Here is a 22,017-nt window from a genome sequence, read left to right as displayed (position 1 = left end):
GGAGAGGTGAAAACAGGGATCTTCTCAAGCTCACACAAAGTTTGATCTCATTTGTAATCAATGTGAAAGGGACGAGTTGTTCCCAGCCCAGCCCAGACAACACATAAACACATAAACCCCCAGTAAAAATATCCATCACTTTATAACGTGTTAATTATTGAACTTGCCAGGTGCAGGTGGGTGATAGTGTTACCTTTGGGCAAAGCAAGGTCACCCGCCTGATCAGTTAACGGTCAGCAGACACATTTATACGCAGCTGTAGAATATTCACCATTACACTGATTTATTGTTGGCAGGTTCAGGGCAGATGAGCCTGGCAAAATCTGTGTTGGTTTTTATCTAAAGATAAAAATATGCACAATGCATACCATGCACACATTTAATTCAAAGGAAGCAATATATGGTGACAGACAATAATTAGCCCAATGTTCACCAGTTTTAACTTAACTAAAGGTACTGCAAGCAATGTACATTGAGAAAAGAAACAAGCTCACACCTGAACTCAACTCCCCATCTTATCAATCCAGGCCCCTCCCACTTCCTGCTCCTGCTTCCAGACCGGCTCTTCACATCAGCAGCAGTTTAATGTATTATTTTTTATGTATATTGCGTCACATAATCACAGTTAACTAGTTATCTCCAGACACTTTTGACATAGAGCAGGCCCAGATATGATATATGGTTGCCATGGAGTTTCGTACATAAGATGCTGTCTGGCATTTACATTTAGTTCAACCTAAAGAGTTCATCAATTAAAACTCCATCAGAGCTTTAAAGTTGCAATTTTATTCCAGAATGATTATCAGTAGGACACAGCATTTCATATCAGATTTTACAGTTTTATTTTCTAGACAGTATACAGACATTTCACCTTGTTAGTACACTTGAGTCTTTATTAACTATTTAAACATGTGGAATCAATTTAAAACAAAGTTATTCTGAATATGTTACATCCTTTACTTATCTGTGTATTAACTTTGGGGAAAAAATCACATCTATGTCATGAATTGGATTTCTTTTCCCTCTGTAATGTAAAGACACATACTGAAATTTACCACACACACACAATTTATATAACACATATGTTAAAAACGGTGTTTGATATAGATTTCTTAATGAAAGGCAAAAGTAAATTAAATCTATATCCCTTGTGCTTTTTTAAAACAAATTTGATGTGAAGTGGTTATCATATCCTTAGTCTTTAAATCAACATTTTTGGTTACATTCCAGCGACCTGTATAACATCATGTAAACTTATGCTTCTACCCGAGCAAATCATCCATCCAGCTAGTATTTGTCTCAGTGCTTTCAGATGTTTGCTCGGTGCATTTACCAGACACTAAAAGACTGTCCACAAGTAAATTTCCATCACTTGGGTCAGACATGGGCAGCAACTGCTGTTCTGTTGCAAAGATGCCATCAGCAAAAAGACCTGTCTGACCGGAAGGAGCAGCAGTAGAAGATGTATCTGAACCAAGTAAATCATGAAGAGAGTTAGAGGTGGCTGGGCTGGATGGCAGCACCGTAAAGAAATCACTAACTCCAAAGATGTCATCTGGAAAGTCGGACGGTTGGTTTGGAGAAGCAAAAGCTCCTCCGTGATGAGGCACTTCCACAGCAGATGGTTGAGAGAACAGAGTGTTTTCTGAGCCAAAAATGTCAAAGTAAGCACCCTGCTCCACTGTCTGGCTGTTTGTATCAGAAGGACTTGAGGTTGGAGCCTCAACTTGGTTCACGGTTGCTGGAGGAGGGGCGATAAGCTGATCAAGCATCCCGTCATTCTCAGCCGATGTCATGTGAGCGTCCAGTTGGCCGAAAGTGTCAGCGGACGCAGCTTTGGGCCAAGCCGCGTCCATGACAGAAGATACAAATGTGTCACTGGGGCTGGCTGGATTAGAGGAATCTTCAGGAAGTTCACAGTTGAGATCAAGGAGCGCTCCACCGAACAGGTCTCTTCCTCCTTCTTCTGACGCATCAAGCACTTCATTTGGCTTTTGAGCAGATACATCAGTATTTATCTGAATGGCCAACGGGTCATCGGGCGCTGAATTGACACTGTCCCCCAAAAAATCTGCATTAAATGGAGCGTGCAAATCATCATCATCACTTGTTTTAGCTATTAACTGATTGATTGACTCCTCCGATGATTGACTCACTGACTCCACAGGACTGAGCTCTTCAGACTCAGCTTTTCCAGGATCAGTTACAGACAGGCCTGTCGACTCATTGCTTTGCAAATCGGATTCATGCTCATCCGTTTGTTCTGGAGCTGTTTGGTCATCTCTTGTTTCACTTGTTGAAGTCTTGTGTAAGTTGGATGGCTCTGTGGATTTCATTAAAGCCTCACTCTTGTTGCTCTCTGTTGTGTTGGGCTCCGCAAAATAAGACTGTCCCTTTATATGCTCACCAGCCTCTTGTTCCTGAGGTGGTACTTGAGACATGTAACCCTGCTTTTGTATCTCATTTGTAACGGCCTCCTTTACCTCCATTGTCTTTTTGTCATCAGCGGGTGTTTTGTCATTTCTTTCATCTTGCCCAGCCGATTTTGTGACGTCCTCAGTCTTCTCTGAGGATGACTGAAAGAGTTTTCCCAAGAGGCCACCACCAGGTTTGACATCTTTCGGTTCAACTTTGCTTGCCTTGTCTTTTCCACCTGATGTGAAGAGCTTAGATAAAGGACTCTTTCCTTTGGACCAGGATCCCAGTTTGACTTTTGTCTTCTCAGCCTGTTTTGCGGAGCCCTTCAGAGAATTTGTTCTCACAACTGGTTTCTTCTGACTTTTGCCATTTTCATTGTCTGACTCGTTTTTTTCCAACGGATTTGTATTCTTCACAAGACCAGCCTCCTCTCCATGTTCTGCTAGACTGTGCGGAGTGCTTGGACTTTCTGATTCACAGGGGTTAACGGAGTTTCTTGGAAGGACATGCGATACCTCACATGGCTCTTGGTGTTGCACATCCTCTTGAGTTGAATTAAAACTTGGAGTATCAAGTGATTCCTCAACCTTGCCCATAAGTCCATTCATAACCATGAAATCAGTCTGTGGGATCTCTTGACTACTCTCCACTTCAACAACAGGCTCTCTGTCGGTCAAAGTACTGCTTGTTTCTCCATGGAGTTTATTGTCTGGGATTTCAAGGTGCGGCCCACTTTCGTGCTGTTCTCTGTCGAACTCAAATGACAGTTGATCGAGGTTATTTTTGTCTCGGTCCTCTTCTGTATCTCTGGATTGAGCCACTTTGCTCTGTTCAGTTTGGTCTGAAAGCTGTGCACTGTGCTCTTCACCTCTGGCTTCAGTGGTCAGTTGTTCAGGTGACGGGTCATACTGAGCGACATCAACCTTTGCAGCAAATCGTACATACTTCTTGACTTTATTCGGATAGGTGTCCGAATTTGATGTTTGATTGTTTGTTCTTGCGGTGGATGCCACATTTTTTTTTGTGACAGGATTGCCCTTTTGGACAGAAAAGTTATATCCTGTCGAGGAGACACTGTTTTTGGTTGGGTCGCTCCTGAATTTTGTTTGCTCCGACGGCAACTTCTCACCTATGGTATAGCCTGTTGTCTGAGATCGCGTGTTGACACCTGAAATAACAGAGCTTGGGAATGTCTTCCCTTTATCTTTCATTTCTCCATGGCTGATCTTTATTTGGTTGTTGTCACTTTTGTGATGCTCTGCAGTCGATGCTCTGCCAATGTCAGGTGTCGTATTCATCGCGTAAGTTCGCTGTGCGGGATTAAACCCAGAACTCTTCTTCTTGGGTGGCCAGCTCATTTTTAGTTTGCCCTTAACATCAGCGCCACTGTTGTGTAACGATTCTCTTGCAGGCCCATGTTTTACATACACACCAACAGAGGGCTCTCTGGATCCCTTAGACGTGTTTGAGTTGCTTTTTGTCACTTTGGGAGTGGACGCAGCGGCTGGCTCATCTATAACTTTTTTCTGAATCCAGCGGTCTTTATGCTGCATGTGCCCAAATCCTTCATCGTAATTTCCTGTTCTTTTAAAAAGCTGCTGGTAGTGAGAAATGCAGTAGAACTCTCCATAAAGAGACGAATAGCTGTGGATGCTGCAATAAAGTAAAACAAAGTATTTTATAATATAAAGCAAAAGCTAAAATCAGATTTTTTTTTAAAATGTATATATGATTTATGTGTGCAAGATCAGCTGCAGATGATTGTAATGCATTGGAGATTTAATAATCATAGCGTAATTTCTAGTTTTCACACACCCTCTTACAACATTGTAGCTCAATAATGTTAGAATTTGCATTAAATTCATGTGTAGTATTAATTAGGGTGAATGATGTTTTTACAACAATTGCTTTGAGTAACTTTATTATACTGTGGAAAATAACTCACCTGAGCTTCTTCTCACAATGTTTACAGCAGAAACAGCGGCTGTGCAGGATAAGTTTATTTGCCACCATTTTTTCCATTGGATAGACAGGTGTCAAACAGGCAGAACACATATCCTTGGCAGGTGAATCAAACTATGATGATAAAACAAATTCAGTTTAAGGTATTTTATGGAAAACATTTAAATGAATTTGGCCTTTCTGTCATCATTTAAGTTTTCCAACATTATTTCTGTATTATGGTTTCAAAAAATTGAATTATCTTATTTATTTTTTAGCTTTGTGAACAGACAAAACCAAGATTTGATAGAGTATTGCAGCTACTCTCATTCACAGCACATGGGCCCTCATGGGAGACTCAGAGTGCCATCTAGTGGCCTTCACAGGTGCTGCCAAAGGGTTAGATTGAATTACTTTTTAAGAAATTAACAAAGCTAGTTATTTACAAAATAATTCAGATTAATTTTTAAAAAAGCATAGTAAGTCAAACAAAGAATCATTTCAAGGACCACTTCTGTTTGAATATCACTACACAAATAAAGCCAATCATCAGGTACAGACAAACATGTTTTGCCTTCGAACGTTCCCTCGGATGCAGTGACCCAAAATGAACTGTTCTTTAAAACATAAAAGTGTGCCAGTTAAAGCTCCAAAGCCTATGGTGAGGAAAGAAGTACCAGCACATTCAATTTGGATTCACAACGGTAGGCAGTGACGGCTGATAGTGAGCAGAATACAGTATACGTTTTTGTCATTACAGCTGACAAAGAGGCATCATATTTTTCCTCTCTTTTTGTTTTTATCCTCATTTATTTGTAACGGTTGTTTTGGGATTTTTTTTTTAACAACCAAGAGTAGGGCTTTAGATACAAAAGGCTAAGAACCCCTAGATTAGTCGAAAACTTGTTAGATGACATCATAAAGACAGTTGTGGAAATGTTAAAGGGCATATTATGTTCTGTTTTGATGAAGGCAAAACTTTTCACTTCCCTCCCATTAAAAAAACAAATTGTTTACACTTGAGTTTTTAGGGATTAAAAACAATAAAAACAAGAGGTAACATGGTAATGAGTGAGCTTTAAAGATGCTGGTAGGAGGATTTTGTGTCCCCTTGTTTCTTTGTCTTTCAGCAAGCTAGCTGTCTTATGTACATATACATACGAAAGAGCGGTCTTCTCTTCTAACTCTCAGACAGAAAACAAATAAGTGTATTTCCAAAAGTGTTGAATTATTTCTTTAAGCAAACTTACCGAATGAAGCTATAACGTAAGTTATATTATACTTGTGCAAGCCCGTCATTTATTTCTCACAAATCTGACAATCACGTCTCACACATTCTCACTTATTATTTACTTGTTGTCATTGTCCCGGGCTGTCAATCATGACACCAGCTGTTCGGATCAAACGTTGTTTATTTGACAATTTACACAACAGAACATAAAATATCAACTGCATATGTTTAATACAAAAACTTAACAGTTTAACAAGTGGTTACAGTATAAAATCCATAAGACAATTGTATTTTTAATTAAAATGCGACATTTTAGTGATTGAATAAAATCACACAACCTTTTCATAAAACATATTGTAATAAATACATAAATGGAATAACTGCTTTCCTAAAGGGCAGGTAAATGCACTGCATGTCTCACTCAGTGCTTTTCCTTCGGTTGGCTAAATGTTACAAACACCGTTCCTTCCTCATTGGTGTGGTTCAACACTTTATCTTCAAAAGGGCGACCAGATCTTCGAATTATTGGCGATGTCATGACTTCGTATCTGGCAGGACTACCGACTACTTCGAACAGTGCAGATGATTTACTGTCGGACTGTTTGGTGACAAATGTTGAAGTCACAGATGAAACAAATACATTGCCAAAGCCATCAGTCTCTTCGTAGGTTTCACTGACAGTCTTTGAGCCAACTATTCCAGCGGGTTCCTCAGGGGCCGTTTTCACTTCGATCACACTCACCTTGCGATGTGCAGGACTGTGACCATTCTTTGACGGTTCATCAGCAGCAGCCTTCTGTCTGAGATCTCCATTTGCATCATGGCAATTTTTAGAATTACCATCTGTTTTTGGTTTAAATGTTGACATCGGTGCCTTTGGTTGTTCAACAGACTTTCTGGCAGCCGAGTGAATGGAGATGAATGATGGAGAAGACTGGGAAGAGGACTGTCTGATGAGTGGCTTGTTGTGGACTTTTCTGTGCACATCCTGTTTTGAAGGACTTGAATCCAAAACTGCCTCTTTGGTTTGACCCGATTTGGCCTTGCTTGACCCAATACTTATTTTCCTAATGTTGTTGGCAGGTTGTATGTTTTGCTCAGATTTCAAAGATTCATCAAATAGTCCTGACAACCCTACGATGTCAGCCTCAGATTTCAGATTGGAGACGGAGTACAAAGCCTTTTTAATGGCCTCCTCAATGTCAACAAGTTTTGCTAATGTCTGTTCCTTCAGATTCATTATTTCCTTGCTAGCCTTTTCCAGATCCTCAAATGCCGTTTCAACTGACGAGATGCTTTCTAGATCATCGTCCTGTGTCTCAACTTCAACTTTCTTTTCCTCCGATTTACTTTGCCTTGCATTTCCACTTGGTCTAATCATCCAAGCAGGCACAGTCTCATATAACGTATTGAAGGAGCTAACATCTACACTGCTGTCATCTCCCTCTATGTCTTGCACCTGAGACAGGATTCCTTGGAGTTCCTCTCGTTTTCTCAGATTTTCAAAGATTTCCATAGCTGCTGTCACATTTCCCTTCATGATCTCCTCTTTGTGGACAGAAAGCCTTTGTCGTCTTTCATCATCTGTCTCCTTTAATTTCTTCTCTCTCAAAACCACTTTATCCTCGAGTTTGGGTTGCTTTTCCTCGAGATCATTTTGCTTTTCATGGCATGTCTGTGTCTTTGATGTTTGCGGTGCGTCATCGGTGTTAAGTCCTGTCTTGCAATTGAATTTGGGTTGTTGAGCTGTGGTTTTGTTGGTTTGCTTATAGTCATTTACTCTTACTTTCTTGGACAACAAAGGGGCTCTTCTTTCTGGCATCTCACTTTCCTTTCTTTCAAAGTTCTGTAGGGCAGCCTGCAAGCTCATGTTCATTTCATATTTACCGTCTTCTGCATAATTCTTCATGCACATTTGTATCTCATCAGCTGCGTTGATTTTCTGAATTACATTTCTCTCCATTTCCACTTGCTCCACCGTGCTGTTTGACATCATTACTTGGCAGTCTGATTTGATCCCTGGGTGTGATTTCTTTTTCTTCTCAGTTTCCTGAGCCTTTGAGTCCTTTGGTAGACGTTCGTTTGTTTGATTTAAGACTTGCGATGCCTCAATGCAGCTTCGGTGAGATGTCTCACGTAGGATCTCTTTACTGATTTTGCCATGCAATATAGTTCTTTGTAGTTTATCTGGAGAGGGAGTAGGAAACGGTTTGCTTTGTTTTGGAGGAATCACTGCATTTTTCATGTTCTCTTTCATGTGGCAAGTGACTTCGGGAGTAGCTAAAATATTTGGTTCTTCTACAATTACTGATTTTGTCCATTGTGGCTTTGGTGGTAAAGCTGGCTTCTTCTCCTGAGGTTTCTCACTTCTCTTTTGAGGGAGTGGAGGTGGAGTGACACTCACGGAGCTGGATGATTTAGAAATTCCATTTTCTACAGGGTTGGGTGTTGAATTCTGTGTTGTAATGGATGGTTGTCCTTCACAGGTTACTGAAATTGAAGGAGACAACACTGTGTCAGACGGAGGCATAGATACCACAACAGACTGCTTCTGATTAGTCTTGCTCCTCCCTGAACAAGCCTTCCCTGAATTCCTGTATATCATTGCAGCTTTATAGTCTCCTTTGGATACATTTACACTAGACTTCTCAAGAGATTGTAAAGCCAATTGGACATTACCTCTTATAATATCTTCTTTATCTAGAAGCTTCTGCTCTGTTGCTGCACTCTGCAGAGACCTAATAGATGCCTTCACATCTCCTCTGATAACTTCTTCTGTCTCATCTTCTGTTGTCTGACCATTACACTCATAACTTACAAAATGTGGCAGGGATTCTGGTGCACAATTACTGACTATCACTGCACTTTGTTGACAAGCCTCAGAGGAAATATGGCTTCCCTGATCTTTCTCTGCATCACTGACCTTTGGATAAGTCTTGATTTGCTGGCATCTGGAGGAAGACGAACATGTAGATTGCATCACTTCGGAGGAGCTTTCCTCTTCTGCTGTGACATTCAGGTTGTATATTTTTCCAGGAACAACGACGTCACGCTCCACATGCAGGCTTTGCTGCTTTGCCATTTCAAGGGACATTTTAGCTGCTTTCACATCTCCCGAAATAATTTGCTCTTTTTGTGCAAGGCTTCCTTCTATCTCAGGGCCTGACATGTTCATGTCATAGATAGTTCCAGGTTTAATGATCTCCCGCTCCACACTCATGCTCTGTTGCTTTGCACGTTCTAATGACTGCATTGTTGCCTTGATGTCCCCGGCCACAATTTCCTCTTTTTCCACCAAAACAGGTTGCTGCACTGCAAGTTGTTGCTTTGCTGTGAGGATATCGCCAGGGATTATTTCTTCCTTTGGAGCACAATTGTCCACACAAAGAGAGCACTCGGATGAAAACACTTTTTTGGTGTTCTTTACATCTCCTGGCAAAACATCAGAAATGGTTCGCTCTACCTGCTCTTTTTGCAAACAGAGACTTCTCTTTGCTTCCTTCACATCGCCGTGAACTATTTCAATGCAGTCTTCAGTCAGAAGGCTGTGATCAACTTCATCTGCTGTCGTGTCTGTGTGAAGACTTTTCAGATAGTGCAAGTCTCCTTTCTCAATGCAACTTCTGTATAGATTCACGTTTCCCTTTTCATTTTCATCCACTCTACGTGACGCTGCAGTCCTCTGACTATTAGCAGTTGCTAACAGATTTCCAATTGTAGACTTTATGTCTCCCCTCTCTATAACATGACTCTCGGTTTTGGTTTCAGAATTGTAGATGAGTGAATATACTGTCATCTCCGCTTGCCCCCCCGCAGTCTCTTGCATTAAGATTCCTTTTTTGAAATCCGTATCTTGGATAAGCAATTCGTCGATCCTCTGGACAATGTTTTGTATTCTTTGATCCCTCTCAAGGTTGATGATTGTGGATGACTCATAGACTGGAAGTTCTACTACTGTGGTATTCACTTTGCCCTTCTCCACTTCTCTAAGAAGATTAACTTGGGGCTTTAGGGTTGGTTTGAGTAAGAGTTGTAACATGATGTTCCTGATGTTACCTCCAACAACCTCTTCTTTCTGGATTTGCACACCTTTATTACTTTCCAGCAGATATTTTGCCATCATAACATTTCTACTCTCATTTGCTTCTATAATGATGCCGCTTGAGTGGACAAAAGTCCTTTGGTACAGATAGGACAGGGTGTCAGCAACACTGTCGGCAATGATTTTATCAAGTGGAGTGGTCTCAAAGAGCCAGGTAGTGCACTTCACATCAGCTTTTGGTATTTCCTCCTCAGAACCTTGCACTGAGGTATCTTCAGGCTCCTTGATTTTGTCAAGAGGCTGTGATTCAAACAGCCAAGTGCAGCGTTTTACATCTCCTTTCTGGCTGTCCTCTCTGTGGACTGTTTTAGCTGGACCTTGCTCCTGAGGTTCCCCTTTAAGACTGTCAATGGTTTGATTCTCAAAGAGCCAGGTGGAGGTCCTGACATCGCCCTGCTGGACGTCAGTGACACTAACCATTCGCATGAATTTCTGGCATGACTGCTCAGATTCAAATATCTGTTTATTGAGTTGCACATTACTGCTTCCCAAGTCTTCAATGACCCTCACAGAGGGTTCATCTCTGCTGGTCAGGGAGTCCAATGGTTGTGTCTCAAACTTCCATCTGGCTGATTTTACATCTCCTTTCTGGACATCTTCCTGGGTTACTGCTCGGATGACGTAAACTTCCTTGTCTGCCTTGATGGCGTCAAGGGGTTTTGTCTCAAACATCCATCTTGCTCCTCTTACATCACCACTCATCACCTCCTCTTTCTTCACAGTTGTAACTTCATGAAACTGTCCCTCTTTATCCCTAATGGCATACAGTGGCAGGGATTCAAACATCATTGTGCTCGACTTTACGTCAATACTGCTCACAGGCTGTTCCACAGAGTCTGACTTCTGTTCAAGGTGCTGGTCCTGGATTTTGTCAAGGGAGGAGGTTTCGAATACAAACTTTTTGCTCTGTACATCGCCACCTTCTTCACCACTGATTTTCTGAATGTTTGAACCCTCAATGTCTGTATTCATCTGGTTCATGGGGCAGTTCTCAAACATCCATGTAAATTTATGTACGGAACCTTTAACAAGACGTTCATCTTCGTTCTGTTCTTCAGATGTCACCATTTCTGATCCTATTTCATCCAGGGAGTGGGACTCAAAAAGTTCTTTGACTCGAGAGACATCTCCAGACTGGAAGTTGACCTGGCTGACACATCTCACATCTTGTTCAGAGTTTGCATCCTTTCCAATTCTATTCAAGGTTTCAGTTTCAAAAACATGTTTGACTGTTTGAACACCAACCTCCGATTTGACAGAATCCTGAACGGTGTTGCATAACTTCAGATTGTACTCTTCGCCATCTTTGATAATGTCTAGAGGCTGTGATTCAAAAAGCCAAGTAATAGACTTGACATTGGTATTGTCAATGGCTTCTTTATCATTATTTCTTTCTGATTTGTCATCCAAAATATTCATTGGTTGTGTCTCAAATAACCATTTACAGTTCTTGACATCACCTTTGCGATGCTCCTCTTCTACAGAAACATCCTGCGCTGTCTGGTTGAACTTAGAGTGAATCCCATCTATTGTCTGGGTTTCAAAAAGCCACTTTGCCATCTTGACATCACCCATTGTATCCTCCTGTCTGGTGATGCCCTTGATCACCTCAACATTGTCTTTTCTTTCTGCAAGCTCGTCTAAAGGCTTTGTCTCAAACATCCATTTATAGTTTTGGACCTTTCCTTTGATCAATTCTTCTCGGCTGACTGTTGTGACCGTATGGAGGTTTCCAGAGCCGTCCTTTATTGCGTATAAGGGAGTTGTCTCAAACTTTGCTTTGGTACCTTTTACGTTTCCTGGTGCAATAGCTTTTTCCCCCTCAATAAACTCGTCATCAGACTGAGCGATTTTGCCCAGTGGAATTGTTTCAAAAAGATGTTTGAATCCTTTAACATCACCCTTTTCAATCTCTTGTTCTTTGAATGAGGTGTTCTTTTCAATGCTGCAGCTCTCGAATATTTTTTTTTTGTCTTTTACTTCTCCTTGTTCGTCAGCTGACAGGGTAACTTTCTGTAAATGCCCCACTTCATAGCTGTCATTCAGGGTCTCCATGGGTTGAGTTTCAAACAGCCACAGAGAGGTCTTGACATCTCCCGCAATAATTTCTTCTTTTTCCAAAGACTGCTCTGTGGAGTCTCCTTTTAGTGCTGCCAGCGGTTGCATCTCAAAGAGCTTTCTCTTGTTCACAACATCAACCTCTCCAGCGCAATCAACCACCGTTCCTTCAAACTTGTCCACACCGACAACCTCTTGTATTGTGTCAAATGCCTGAGTTTCAAACATCCACCTCTTCTGGTCAACTCCTTCTCTGTGCCCCTCTTCCAGAGATATACCTCGGATAATTTTTACCCCATCAGTTCCCTTATTAATCAGGTCCAAAGGCTGGGTTTCAAAAAGCCAACGGGCTGTGCTGATGTTGCTACTGTTGATCTCTTCCCTGCAGATGGATTTAATCTCATGGATATTGCCACTGTTGTCTCTGATGGCACAGGAAGGGTCTGCCTGGAAGAGTTTTAAAGTCTTCTGGATATCTCCTTTCTGCTCCTGAAGCTCAGATCTCAATTTGAGGAAGCTGTGGTCTTCTATGGAGTTGCAGCGTCCAAAGTCACTCAATGGTTTAGACTCAAAAAGCAGCCGAGCCCCTGTCACATCTCCTGGCTGGATAGGTTCTTTCAGCACTGCTTCAACCAGTTCCCCCTCTTCTCTTTCTGATTTATTTAAAGAATCCAAAGGCTGTGTCTCAAACAGCCACTTGGATGTTCTCACATCCCCTCTGACAGAAGTCTGTCTTTCAGCAGACATGTGTTGGGTGACGTCAACTTGCTCAAACATAGAGGAGGTACCTCTGACGTTTCCACCTTTTAACTCCTCATCATCCAGCAGCTTCTTGGTTGCATGAGGATCCCCAATATTGTCCAGAGTCCAGTTCTCAAAGATCCACCTCATGGACTGCACTTCACCTTGATAAGCTGCGTCTGCTGCTTGAGTATTTTCTGGCTGCACTGCCTTCATTATCTCATCGTCCACTGCATCATCGAGACTTGCCCTTAGGTCTGGGTGGATGTGTTTGAAGAGCCTCTTTAGCTCACTCTTATTCCGTTGTTGGTAAAACATGGAAAATGTTTCTTTAGGTGGAGGCAGAGGAAGACCTCCTATTGCTGAAGGCCCCTCGTAGTCAAGGGGTCTAGGTGGTACGGGAGGAGGTGGGGGGAGAGGCAGGTCATCTTCATCATGAGATGATTGTAAAACTGTGATTTTTCTGCCTGCTTCAGCCATCTTTAAATGAAAGACAGATGGTAGTGATATTGTCAGATTTCAATAATCAAAAACAGCATTAGTTAAGATGTAAATATTAGAATGGCATGCATGTTTCCAAATTAAGCCATACTTTACCTTTGTTCATGCTCGCTTGATGTTATTCACAGCAAACCATCCTCTGTCACACCAGAGTTAACGAAACACTATAGCTGTTAGTAAGCAGACATCAAAATGACACCTCGTCTTTATTCCAAATGCTCCTAGTTAATTAAATTTCTAAATGTCTTTCGTTGGAAATGCAAATTGATTTTAGGGTGTTTTTTCTTTTCGATGCGAGGTTCCAAGAACAGAGGATATTGTGTGCAATACAGATTGTAAAGCCCTCTGAGACAAATTTGTGATCTGTGATATTGAACTATAGAAATAAATGAAATTGAATTGTATTCAATCAGCATTAACGTAATGCTGTTGGCTACATTAGGACAGTGGAGACAAGCTTCGTACACAAAAATGACATACTGTAATGCCGCATTTTTAATGGGAATCTTGTTAGCCAACAGTGGTACATCCAGCTGAGATTGAGCAAAAGTATCACTCATTTGAAGTATAGTAATCTGACAAATGTAAGTTGAATATTCATTCTTGTTTTATCTTTGTTTGTTTTTTTCACCAACCCCTGAAGGAAATATCTGCATCTTCAGCAGACTATGTTCTCCAGCAGGTTGCTAATTTCGTCTACTTGGTGCTAGGCTGGTAGGGAACAGTGTTTTGTTTTTCTGGAATTGGATGCCGAGTGTAGACAAAAACTGATGAGGGCAGTGCGACCGAACCAAAATAGTAAAGTTCTGGTCGCAAAACCACAGCAATTAGTTAAAGGATCCTGAAACCTTCCCTTGAGCTGACGGGAACTTTATAGTTGGCTGCTATATAAAGGTGGTTAATATATAAAGATTTGTCACCATGAACACCATCTTTCACATACATGTAGTCGTTCAAGCTAAATCGATACAGCATCGTATCACGATATTTCTCGTCACAATATTGTGTCACTACATGGACGGCAAGTATCAATCTTTTATTATACAAGCTATAAATATTGCATATCCAGATAAAGTCTTTTAGTAAAATTGCTTTTTTAGTCCACTAGATGGTGCTGAGTTTTCTCTGGTGAAGCCAATTGGATTGAAATATTTAGAGACTGTAATACAAACAGTTGAGTTTGTCAGGTACATGATGCAACATTTACTACTGTGTTGGTCAGTCTGTCTGCTTGAACGACAACCCTATACTGTTGCAATAAAAAGGATTGATGTGAGATGAACTGAGTGAAAACTCTATCTTACAAGATAAAATGGTTTAATTATTTATCAATAGTGTTTATATTGTGTGAATAATGTAAGAATTGGAGCTCTGTAATTGTTCTAGTGTACTGTTTAAAGAGGCCTTTGACCCAAGATGGATGTGACCACTCTCAGCACTTAAACGTAAAATATGGTTTATTTTACATTTTGTGTAATGTCAAAACAATACAATATAGTCAGTCTAAATAAGTAATTGGCTGATCGTCTGATCTAATCCTCTGATTGACAGACAGGGATGCTAACCACTGAGCCACAGTCGCAGTTGCTTAGTTGCATTGCAGTTAGTATTGTCAATACCACTACAGCTTCTATTTTTAGAAGCTGCAGTGGTATTATATTGTGCTGTTATGTTGCTTCTTGACTTTTAAATGTATGTCAAAGGTTAACTATGCATTTGGTCAAACAAGCACAATAAGAGTCAGTTACAAAGCACACATACTAATAACAGAACCCACACACTAAAGGATGCTAAATGAACTATACAGTACCTTACGGTTTTTAGATCTCGTTCCTGGAGTACTGACGAATTCCTGTCGAACAACAGAAAAATAAAGTGTGATTTAGATCAGTTTGTATCATAAGTGAGATGCATAATTAGGTATTAAGTACATTTTATCACTGCACGTGTATGTAATAGTTTTGTAAAATGTTGAGCCGCTTCTATTGAGAAAAGGCATAGTGGTCATTCCCTATTAAAGCTCTTGACCTCAGTGTGTGGAGAGGAATGAGAGGCATTTCAGGAACTCACTGGCTGTGTTGGGCCTTTTGTGGAGTCGCTAGCCGCCGCTCTTGACAGATAGATGGCCGATCTGTCTCTCACTGAGGAGGAAGTAGATATCTTGTTGCTGCTTTGTCTTGTTGGAGCGCTCCCCTTCTTCAGTGATGAACTATATTTGTCAACTGCAGTCGAAAAGACAAAATAAATCCAATAAATAAACCTCAGACATTTATATTTTTTTAAATAATTTGATCAGAATGATAATACTAATATATGTATTTATATATATATATATATATATATATATATATATATATATATATATATATATATATATATATATATATATATATATATATATATACACAATGTAATAATATGTCATAAGAATAACTGAAGGAAAATAACCATTTAATGATGTCTCCTTTGTTTAGATTTGTTGACACATACTTATATATATAGGACTCCTTTACATTGTCCAGCAATAAGTGTTGAGTGTGACCATTGCGAGCAACAAGTTAATGATAACAAAGTGTGTTTATTTTTAGTAGGAATCTGTCTTATCACTGTTGCAGCTCCCTCTTTACTTGTGGAAACTATTCCATCTCCAACAAGGCCTACGATGTGTGGTATCCGAACAGGGATTCTGAGTCGCTCGGAGGACTTGATTATTCAAACGAACCAACATATGATATATTTTGCTTAAGGCAAACCTTGTAACAAACAAGTGTGTTTACAAAGGCTTTGATCCCAGTAGCTGACAGGACAAACAGGACCACACAGCCTGCCTGCTGCTGTGGGACCATCACCAAACTGCATGCCGTAGACCGACCATGACGCCTGAGAAAAAAAAAGGAAAAAAAACAGCAACTGCTAGCTCAGCTGGAGTGACACAGATTGTTTGCACATTGTTTGCGGGAGTTGGCTGCCATCAAACCATCAACACCTGACCAAAAGGAATGCGCCTGCCTGACCCCGTAAAACAGTATAGCGATGAGCTCAGCTTGGTGTGTGTTCGATACCCTGGTTTGGTTTACTAAAGCAAATGACCTCAATACTCATCACATGAAAGTAGTTGATCAGGTTGAGTAAAGTGCATGGGGGATGTGTCAAATTCAGAAAGTATTTCAACAACAACAACCATAACCGCACTACGAACAATATGACCAGAATTTGACAGCCCAGAGGGCTGCACGGGCCATCCGGCTGGACAGATTTGAACACACCTCCCCTTTTCACACACTAAGCACTCGCAGGACAAAAGGTTGGACCAGCAAGCTGGCGCCTCTCACGAGTCCGGACTTAAACTATTTTCATAGATGGGTGAGCAGACTGAATGAGGCAACCGAGTGCCATGCGTGGCCTGTTGAAGTCCTCGCCCACTCAACCGAGGGTTCAACTTCATCCCTCATCACCATACACACGAATCAATAGCAGGTTGAAAAAACTGATGTGTATAAAACAGTAATAACGAAATCAAAAGTGACTTCAATAAACTCTGCTATCTATCTTTCTCAGTGATCGCCTCCCTTTGAAAGAGCTTTCTGCTTTCTCATCTCTTTGATCTGAGGTCTGTTCTCCAGGAATGAAGAGGAGCTATTAGCGGCACAGTAATGTGGAGGCGTTTTGGGCCGCCGGCAGCTGTACAAATGATGCTGAAATGCAGTAGGTATTTGTTCTTCACTACCACCACCTTCACCGCCGTCAGCTGTCGGCGATTGCCGCCACATTCACAGACTGTAATGAAAACCAGCATGCCAAAAGGCTGCTCACGCCGGAGGGCCCCTGAAGAGCACATCACACCACTGGGTGGGACACCGGTCAATAAAAGTTAGGTCTGATTGTCCTTATTGGTTAGATGGCAGACACGCTGCCTCTCATGCTACGGTTCATCATGACTTGTGGTAAGAGGAAGGCGGAAAGCCTCTGATTGAGTGGTCCTGTTGTCTGACCTCCCATTCCAGACATTTCTATGAATAATGGGATGAAAACTGATAGCCACTTAAGACTTAATGAAGATGCCATCACTATAGTCACACTGCAATGTGTGAGCTTGTTTAGCGCTGATATCACTCACAAAGAAATGTCATAAATATGAATAAAATGGAAAGCATTTAGATCATCATCAAGTAATGATTTATTCAAAACTTGTATCCATTAAATTAATCTTGTCGTTGACACACTTGCACAAAATTCAACTTAATATGTTTTATATATTGTTATACTAAAAAATAAGAAGCATCCACTAAACTCCATTTTCATTTGCTTATACTACAGATCAATTACGTCAGACAGATTACCAAAACAGAATAAAGCTTTCTCAGCCATCATCACACGGCGTATGTTACATTAGCTACGCATTCACCTCAGTTTCCCCCAAGTCGAAACTCATGATACTCACTAAAATACCATCCAGCGTCGTTCTCTGTCACTTCCCTGTGTATCTCCGCTGTGCCGGATAACTTAAGGCCCCTGTGATGGGCAATACAGCCTGTCTCCTCTCTCTGTGCTTCTTGGTTCACTGGGACTGAACTCTTTCTAGCCCTGTGGCCTCGGTGACAGCTGATTTTTATCAGATCCCACAGCCCCAGTGGAGGACTCTGGCTATTTTGGGAGGGTGGGCTGGCGGCTGCTGCTACTCGGCTGAGTCAATCACCTCGGTTAGTCACTGAGAGACTGAAGCACCCCTCCACCTCCCATTCCCAGAGCTACATTGTCACCCACTATAACGGGCACTGGGTGGGACCTGCAGCATGTGTGTCAGGGGGGGTTTGGTGGGCAAATGATAATAAAAAAGAGGCATACTGAAGGTATTTTGGTAAGTGGCACATCGCTAATGCAGCAGAAGAGACTATTTCATATGGTCACATATGTTCTGCTAGATAATGCTGGTAGAACATAGGAGGATTATCTGGTGGTTTAACAATTCATAGCTGAGGTTTTTTCATGTTTACACCGGTTTTAAGAAGAATACACAATTTTGTCGGTCATTCTCTATCCACACCGGACACACCTCAGGGTTAAAGCATCCAGCATGATATATACGCATGGCATCAGTTCTAGGACACAGAGAGGCATGGCTCAGAGGGCCACGATCTGCGTCATGGTCGGAGCTATCGCAACAGCCTCACTCCTATCTTAAGCATGTAAGCCAAACGCATAGTTATGCATTTACGCCGCAAGATCCTCGTCTTTATTTAGCTGTTTCCCTGCAACCCACAGGGCCAAAGAACAGAGGTCAGTGTTTACCCATGTCACGGTGTGCATGGTGACACTTTAAATACCCAAGGTATTCTTACTCGGGTAACTTAATCTAGATTAATTTGAGATACTTGATGTATGGGGATGCTCAAGCACTGTTTTTGGCACAGACGGATAAATGCCTGCGTCCACATACATATTTCACAGACTCGGAAAGAACACAGACTTCCTCAAGGGTCATAGATTTCAATAGACTTACAGACTGGATTGTGAACCATGGTACAAAAATACAACAGTGATCTAATGCCTTTGGGGGGGCTCAGGCACCAACCCCATCAGGCCTATCAGATGTCAGGGCCAAACATGAAAACAAGCATCACAGCTCACCTTGTGAGTATCTGGATGCTCTGGCTGACGACTCTGGGAGTCCATTTGTGTTCTTTTTGCCTTCCACCTGGCCAGCTCTCTGTGGATAAACAAAATATAAGGGGGTGAAGATGGTTACAAGATACAGTTTTTGGTGTTTCTAGTGTCACGGCAGACTTTGTCTCTTTTTGGTAAACACTGTTTGGGAATACAGGCTGCTATGATTACTTTTAAAAGGTTGGATGAGAACATCAATACCTCTGTTGGTTTGCTCACCAAATATGTCCAAGGTTTTCAAAAATCTAAAAACTAAGCATGCAACTCTAAAAAAAATTATATTTATATATAAATATATATTTAATTTTCATACTGGGTAAATTAATGAGTTAGCTCATGTTATGGCTTTACAGATGCTAGAAAGTGGGCTTTGTTACATTTGGACAAGGGCTAGCTGTTTCTCTCCGCCTTATGCTAAGCTAAGAATCTGCTGGCTCTAGCTTCATATTTAGTAAACAGACAGGTGTCTCTTCTCCCATTTCACTGAAAAAAAGAAAAAAGGGAATATTCCAAAATGTTGAACTATTCCTTTAAAAACATGTGCGACGCCAGATTGGCCGCAGCTTCCATGGGAGCATGTGTTTCTGTCCAGAGGGGACGGCGTTGTGTTCAATGTTTGGTTGTTTACTTACAATGTCTGCATCTATGTGCCAAACTAACTGTGGACGGGACTCTCGGGTATAAAGAATCAAGGATCACTGAGCACAGTCGATGTTGTGAAATCTGCCATAAAAATAGTAGCAAACACGTGTTCTCTCACACCTGAACGCTTGCTTCCGTGTGGCCTCTCCCGTCCAGCAGAGGGCAGTCTCTCACCGCGCCGCTGCCAGTAGCAGAGGCCACAATGAGGCGAGGGCCGCTGTGGAGGCTCTGCTGCAGGGTGGCCTTGGACTCGAACAGGGCACACAGAGCTTTGGTGACCGACGACTCCTTCTGAGGGAGGACGTCCATGGAACGACTCCTGGACAAATTAGAGCTCCTTCCAGCTCCCCAGAGGACACCGGAGTCACCGCCCTCCAGCTGCCTCCACCGACCGTCGACACCGCTTTCTGACACCTAATAACAGCAAATAGAATGTATTTTGTGTTTTTCGGTTGTATTGTCATATTTCATTTCTTATAATTAAAGTAAGAAAATAAAAAAGATGTATTACCTGAAGTTGATGCTCCTGTTTAGTAGTACCCCTCAGGTCAGCACAGCTTTGGTAACTGTTTGGCAAAAATGGATTGACAAATTTATAAACAACTCTTTTTCTTTGTGTTCAAGAATCAGATGAACATTTTCGAGCGACCAGGAAACTGTTTACGTGCCCTTGAGCACTGCATTCACGCTCAACTTTTATTTTCTTATTGGCGATCCATTTCCATAGCCTGACGACACACAGCTCTACGTCTTCACCAGATCCATCACCCCCACAACCCGCTCCTCTGTCAGCAACTGCCTCACAGACATAAAGACCTGGATGCAAGCCATCTTCCTCAAATGTTGAACTTTCTCCCCATCGCCTCAGACATTCTGCATCACTCGCCACTTTCAAAACAGCACTTAAATCTAATTCATCTAAATCTGCTTTTAACCTCTGACTAAGTATGTTTTTGTTTTGTTTATTACTGCTATGTCATCTCTTGTGTACAATGTTATTGCTTTTATTTATTCTCTTTTACCATGTAAAGTGCCTTGAGTGCCTTTGAAGCCGCTATACAAATTAAATGTATTATTATTATTCATTTCGTTCATGTGATATAATGCTGTATGTGCACAAACAGTATATTGTGCAGAACTTACTGTTGTACAAGCTGAGAGACAGACTTCCTGTCCCAGCGGGTGGGAGCTGGCATGACCCATGACCTCTCCTGGACCCCAGAAAGACTCCTCAGGGACTGGGTCCTTCTCAGGCCGAATGTCTCCATTGCAGACCCTCTTAAAGACGCTAGAATAAACAAATGTTATAGTGATATTGTGTGGCAGCAATCTTGAGGTGCCTCACTATTGTGTGTTAATTCACAGAAAATAAGAACGTATATTACTTTGAAATGCTAAGTCACATGAGCTGATTGTCACAGAGTAAAAAAAAAGAAGAAGAAGCTTTCTGACTAGAAACACAGCTGAGTTCTACTTCATTTGAGTTACTCTATAACAGATTGTCACACATAGTCATATGACCCTGTTAATGTTTATGAACGCCGATAGTAAACACACATTTACTCCTTATATAACGTTTCCCTTTGTACATTCATTAGGATTATATTGTTGCTCAAATGCCTCAAATAATCTCAAAATAAGAAAAAAAAGGTTTACATGTTCTACATTTTGAACTTAGAAAGCGATGGTCAAATATGTACTCTAAAAACTCATGTATCATAAAATCGAACAAAAAAAGCTTATAGAGCAGAATATAGATATACAACATTGCCATTGTGAATTAGACTGCTGCTATGTTCTGTCTGCAAAATCAAAAGAATATTCAACACTATACCTGAAGAGAAGACGCTGAAGTCACCTGTGCATCTCTATCACTTGTGGCCGAGGAGCATCTCTCACAAGACACAGCACTTTCAAGTGGCCAAAGTCCCTTTAGCACCTTGTGATCCAAGGCTTCCGGATACAGGTAACACCACCATAATACTATCACCTGATACATGACGGATCAAAAGAACCCATGCTTTTCATTATGATTATGTGAAGCAGATCATAAAAATACAAAATCTTCTTTCGGTGTCTTTTTGCTAATGACAGCGTGACGACAGTGCGATGCGTTCAAAAACAGTGTGAAACAAGAGAGTAGACCTGTTTGTTCGAAGACAGCTGCTCCTTTAGATGCCAGTGTTGAAATGCCTGGCATAGCTGCTCTGTTACTGCATCTCAAGCAAATAAGTCAGAACAGCATCTGCACCTGACATGCTTGATCTCAGCCACTTTAAGAGCAGCAGGAGAGCCACTCCTTCACCTCTCACACTGCTATTTCTTATTGAAGCTCTGACTGTATATGAGAAGAGCTCTAACAGAGGACATTGTGTTATGTGACTGCTGCTAGTACAGGACACATCCATGCAGAGCACTGGAAGAGCTGACGCTGCACGATGATTACAGGCTGCTGCTGAGTGAGTGGAGTTATTCTGCCAAATTGTTGGCACGTGAATGTTACACACACCAATAAGTCAGAGAGATCATCATATAGGCCCAACCTTTTCTTTTAGACGAGTTACATGTGGTAATCATTAACTGTCATCAAGGTGCACTAGTGTACAACAGATTTCAATATACTTTGCACTGAATTCCTTAAACTATGATTAAAAAAAACTATGACTTTTTGGTTGTTGTTCTTCATGTTTTGTTTGTGTCCCTTTTAGCGCACTGTAAA

At 41.3% G+C, this 22,017-nt stretch overlaps 1 protein-coding gene across 4 annotated transcripts; it reads right to left on the bottom strand.

Annotated features, from left to right (window-relative positions):
* Positions 1 to 5,927: 5,927 nt before the first annotated feature.
* xirp1 (xin actin binding repeat containing 1) lies at positions 5,928 to 21,001 on the bottom strand. Of its 4 annotated transcripts, XM_068571396.1 has the most exons (8): positions 20,442 to 21,001; positions 19,810 to 19,864; positions 19,419 to 19,712; positions 18,621 to 18,699; positions 15,063 to 15,214; positions 14,803 to 14,844; positions 8,514 to 12,971; positions 7,992 to 8,080 (listed from the first exon to the last, which is right to left on the bottom strand). In XM_068571396.1, exons 1-8 carry the CDS (start codon positions 20,564 to 20,566, stop codon positions 8,078 to 8,080), a joined length of 5,208 nt encoding a protein of 1,735 aa, XP_068427497.1. In that variant the 5' UTR covers positions 20,567 to 21,001; the 3' UTR covers positions 7,992 to 8,077. The 4 variants fall into 4 exon arrangements, with proteins under 4 accessions (XP_068427493.1, XP_068427496.1, XP_068427494.1 ...); XM_068571392.1 differs by having other exon boundaries at positions 5,928 to 12,971; XM_068571395.1 differs by lacking the exons at positions 18,621 to 18,699; positions 19,419 to 19,712; positions 19,810 to 19,864; positions 20,442 to 21,001 and adding an exon at positions 17,434 to 17,543 and having other exon boundaries at positions 5,928 to 12,971.
* Positions 21,002 to 22,017: the final 1,016 nt, after the last annotated feature.

This window comes from Clinocottus analis, unplaced genomic scaffold (assembly GCF_023055335.1).
Source record: "Clinocottus analis isolate CAN_PGR_092001 unplaced genomic scaffold, fCliAna1.0.p SCAF_11, whole genome shotgun sequence".
NCBI lineage: Eukaryota > Metazoa > Chordata > Actinopteri > Perciformes > Cottidae > Clinocottus > Clinocottus analis.
This window is presented reverse-complemented; position numbering and strand designations above follow the sequence as displayed.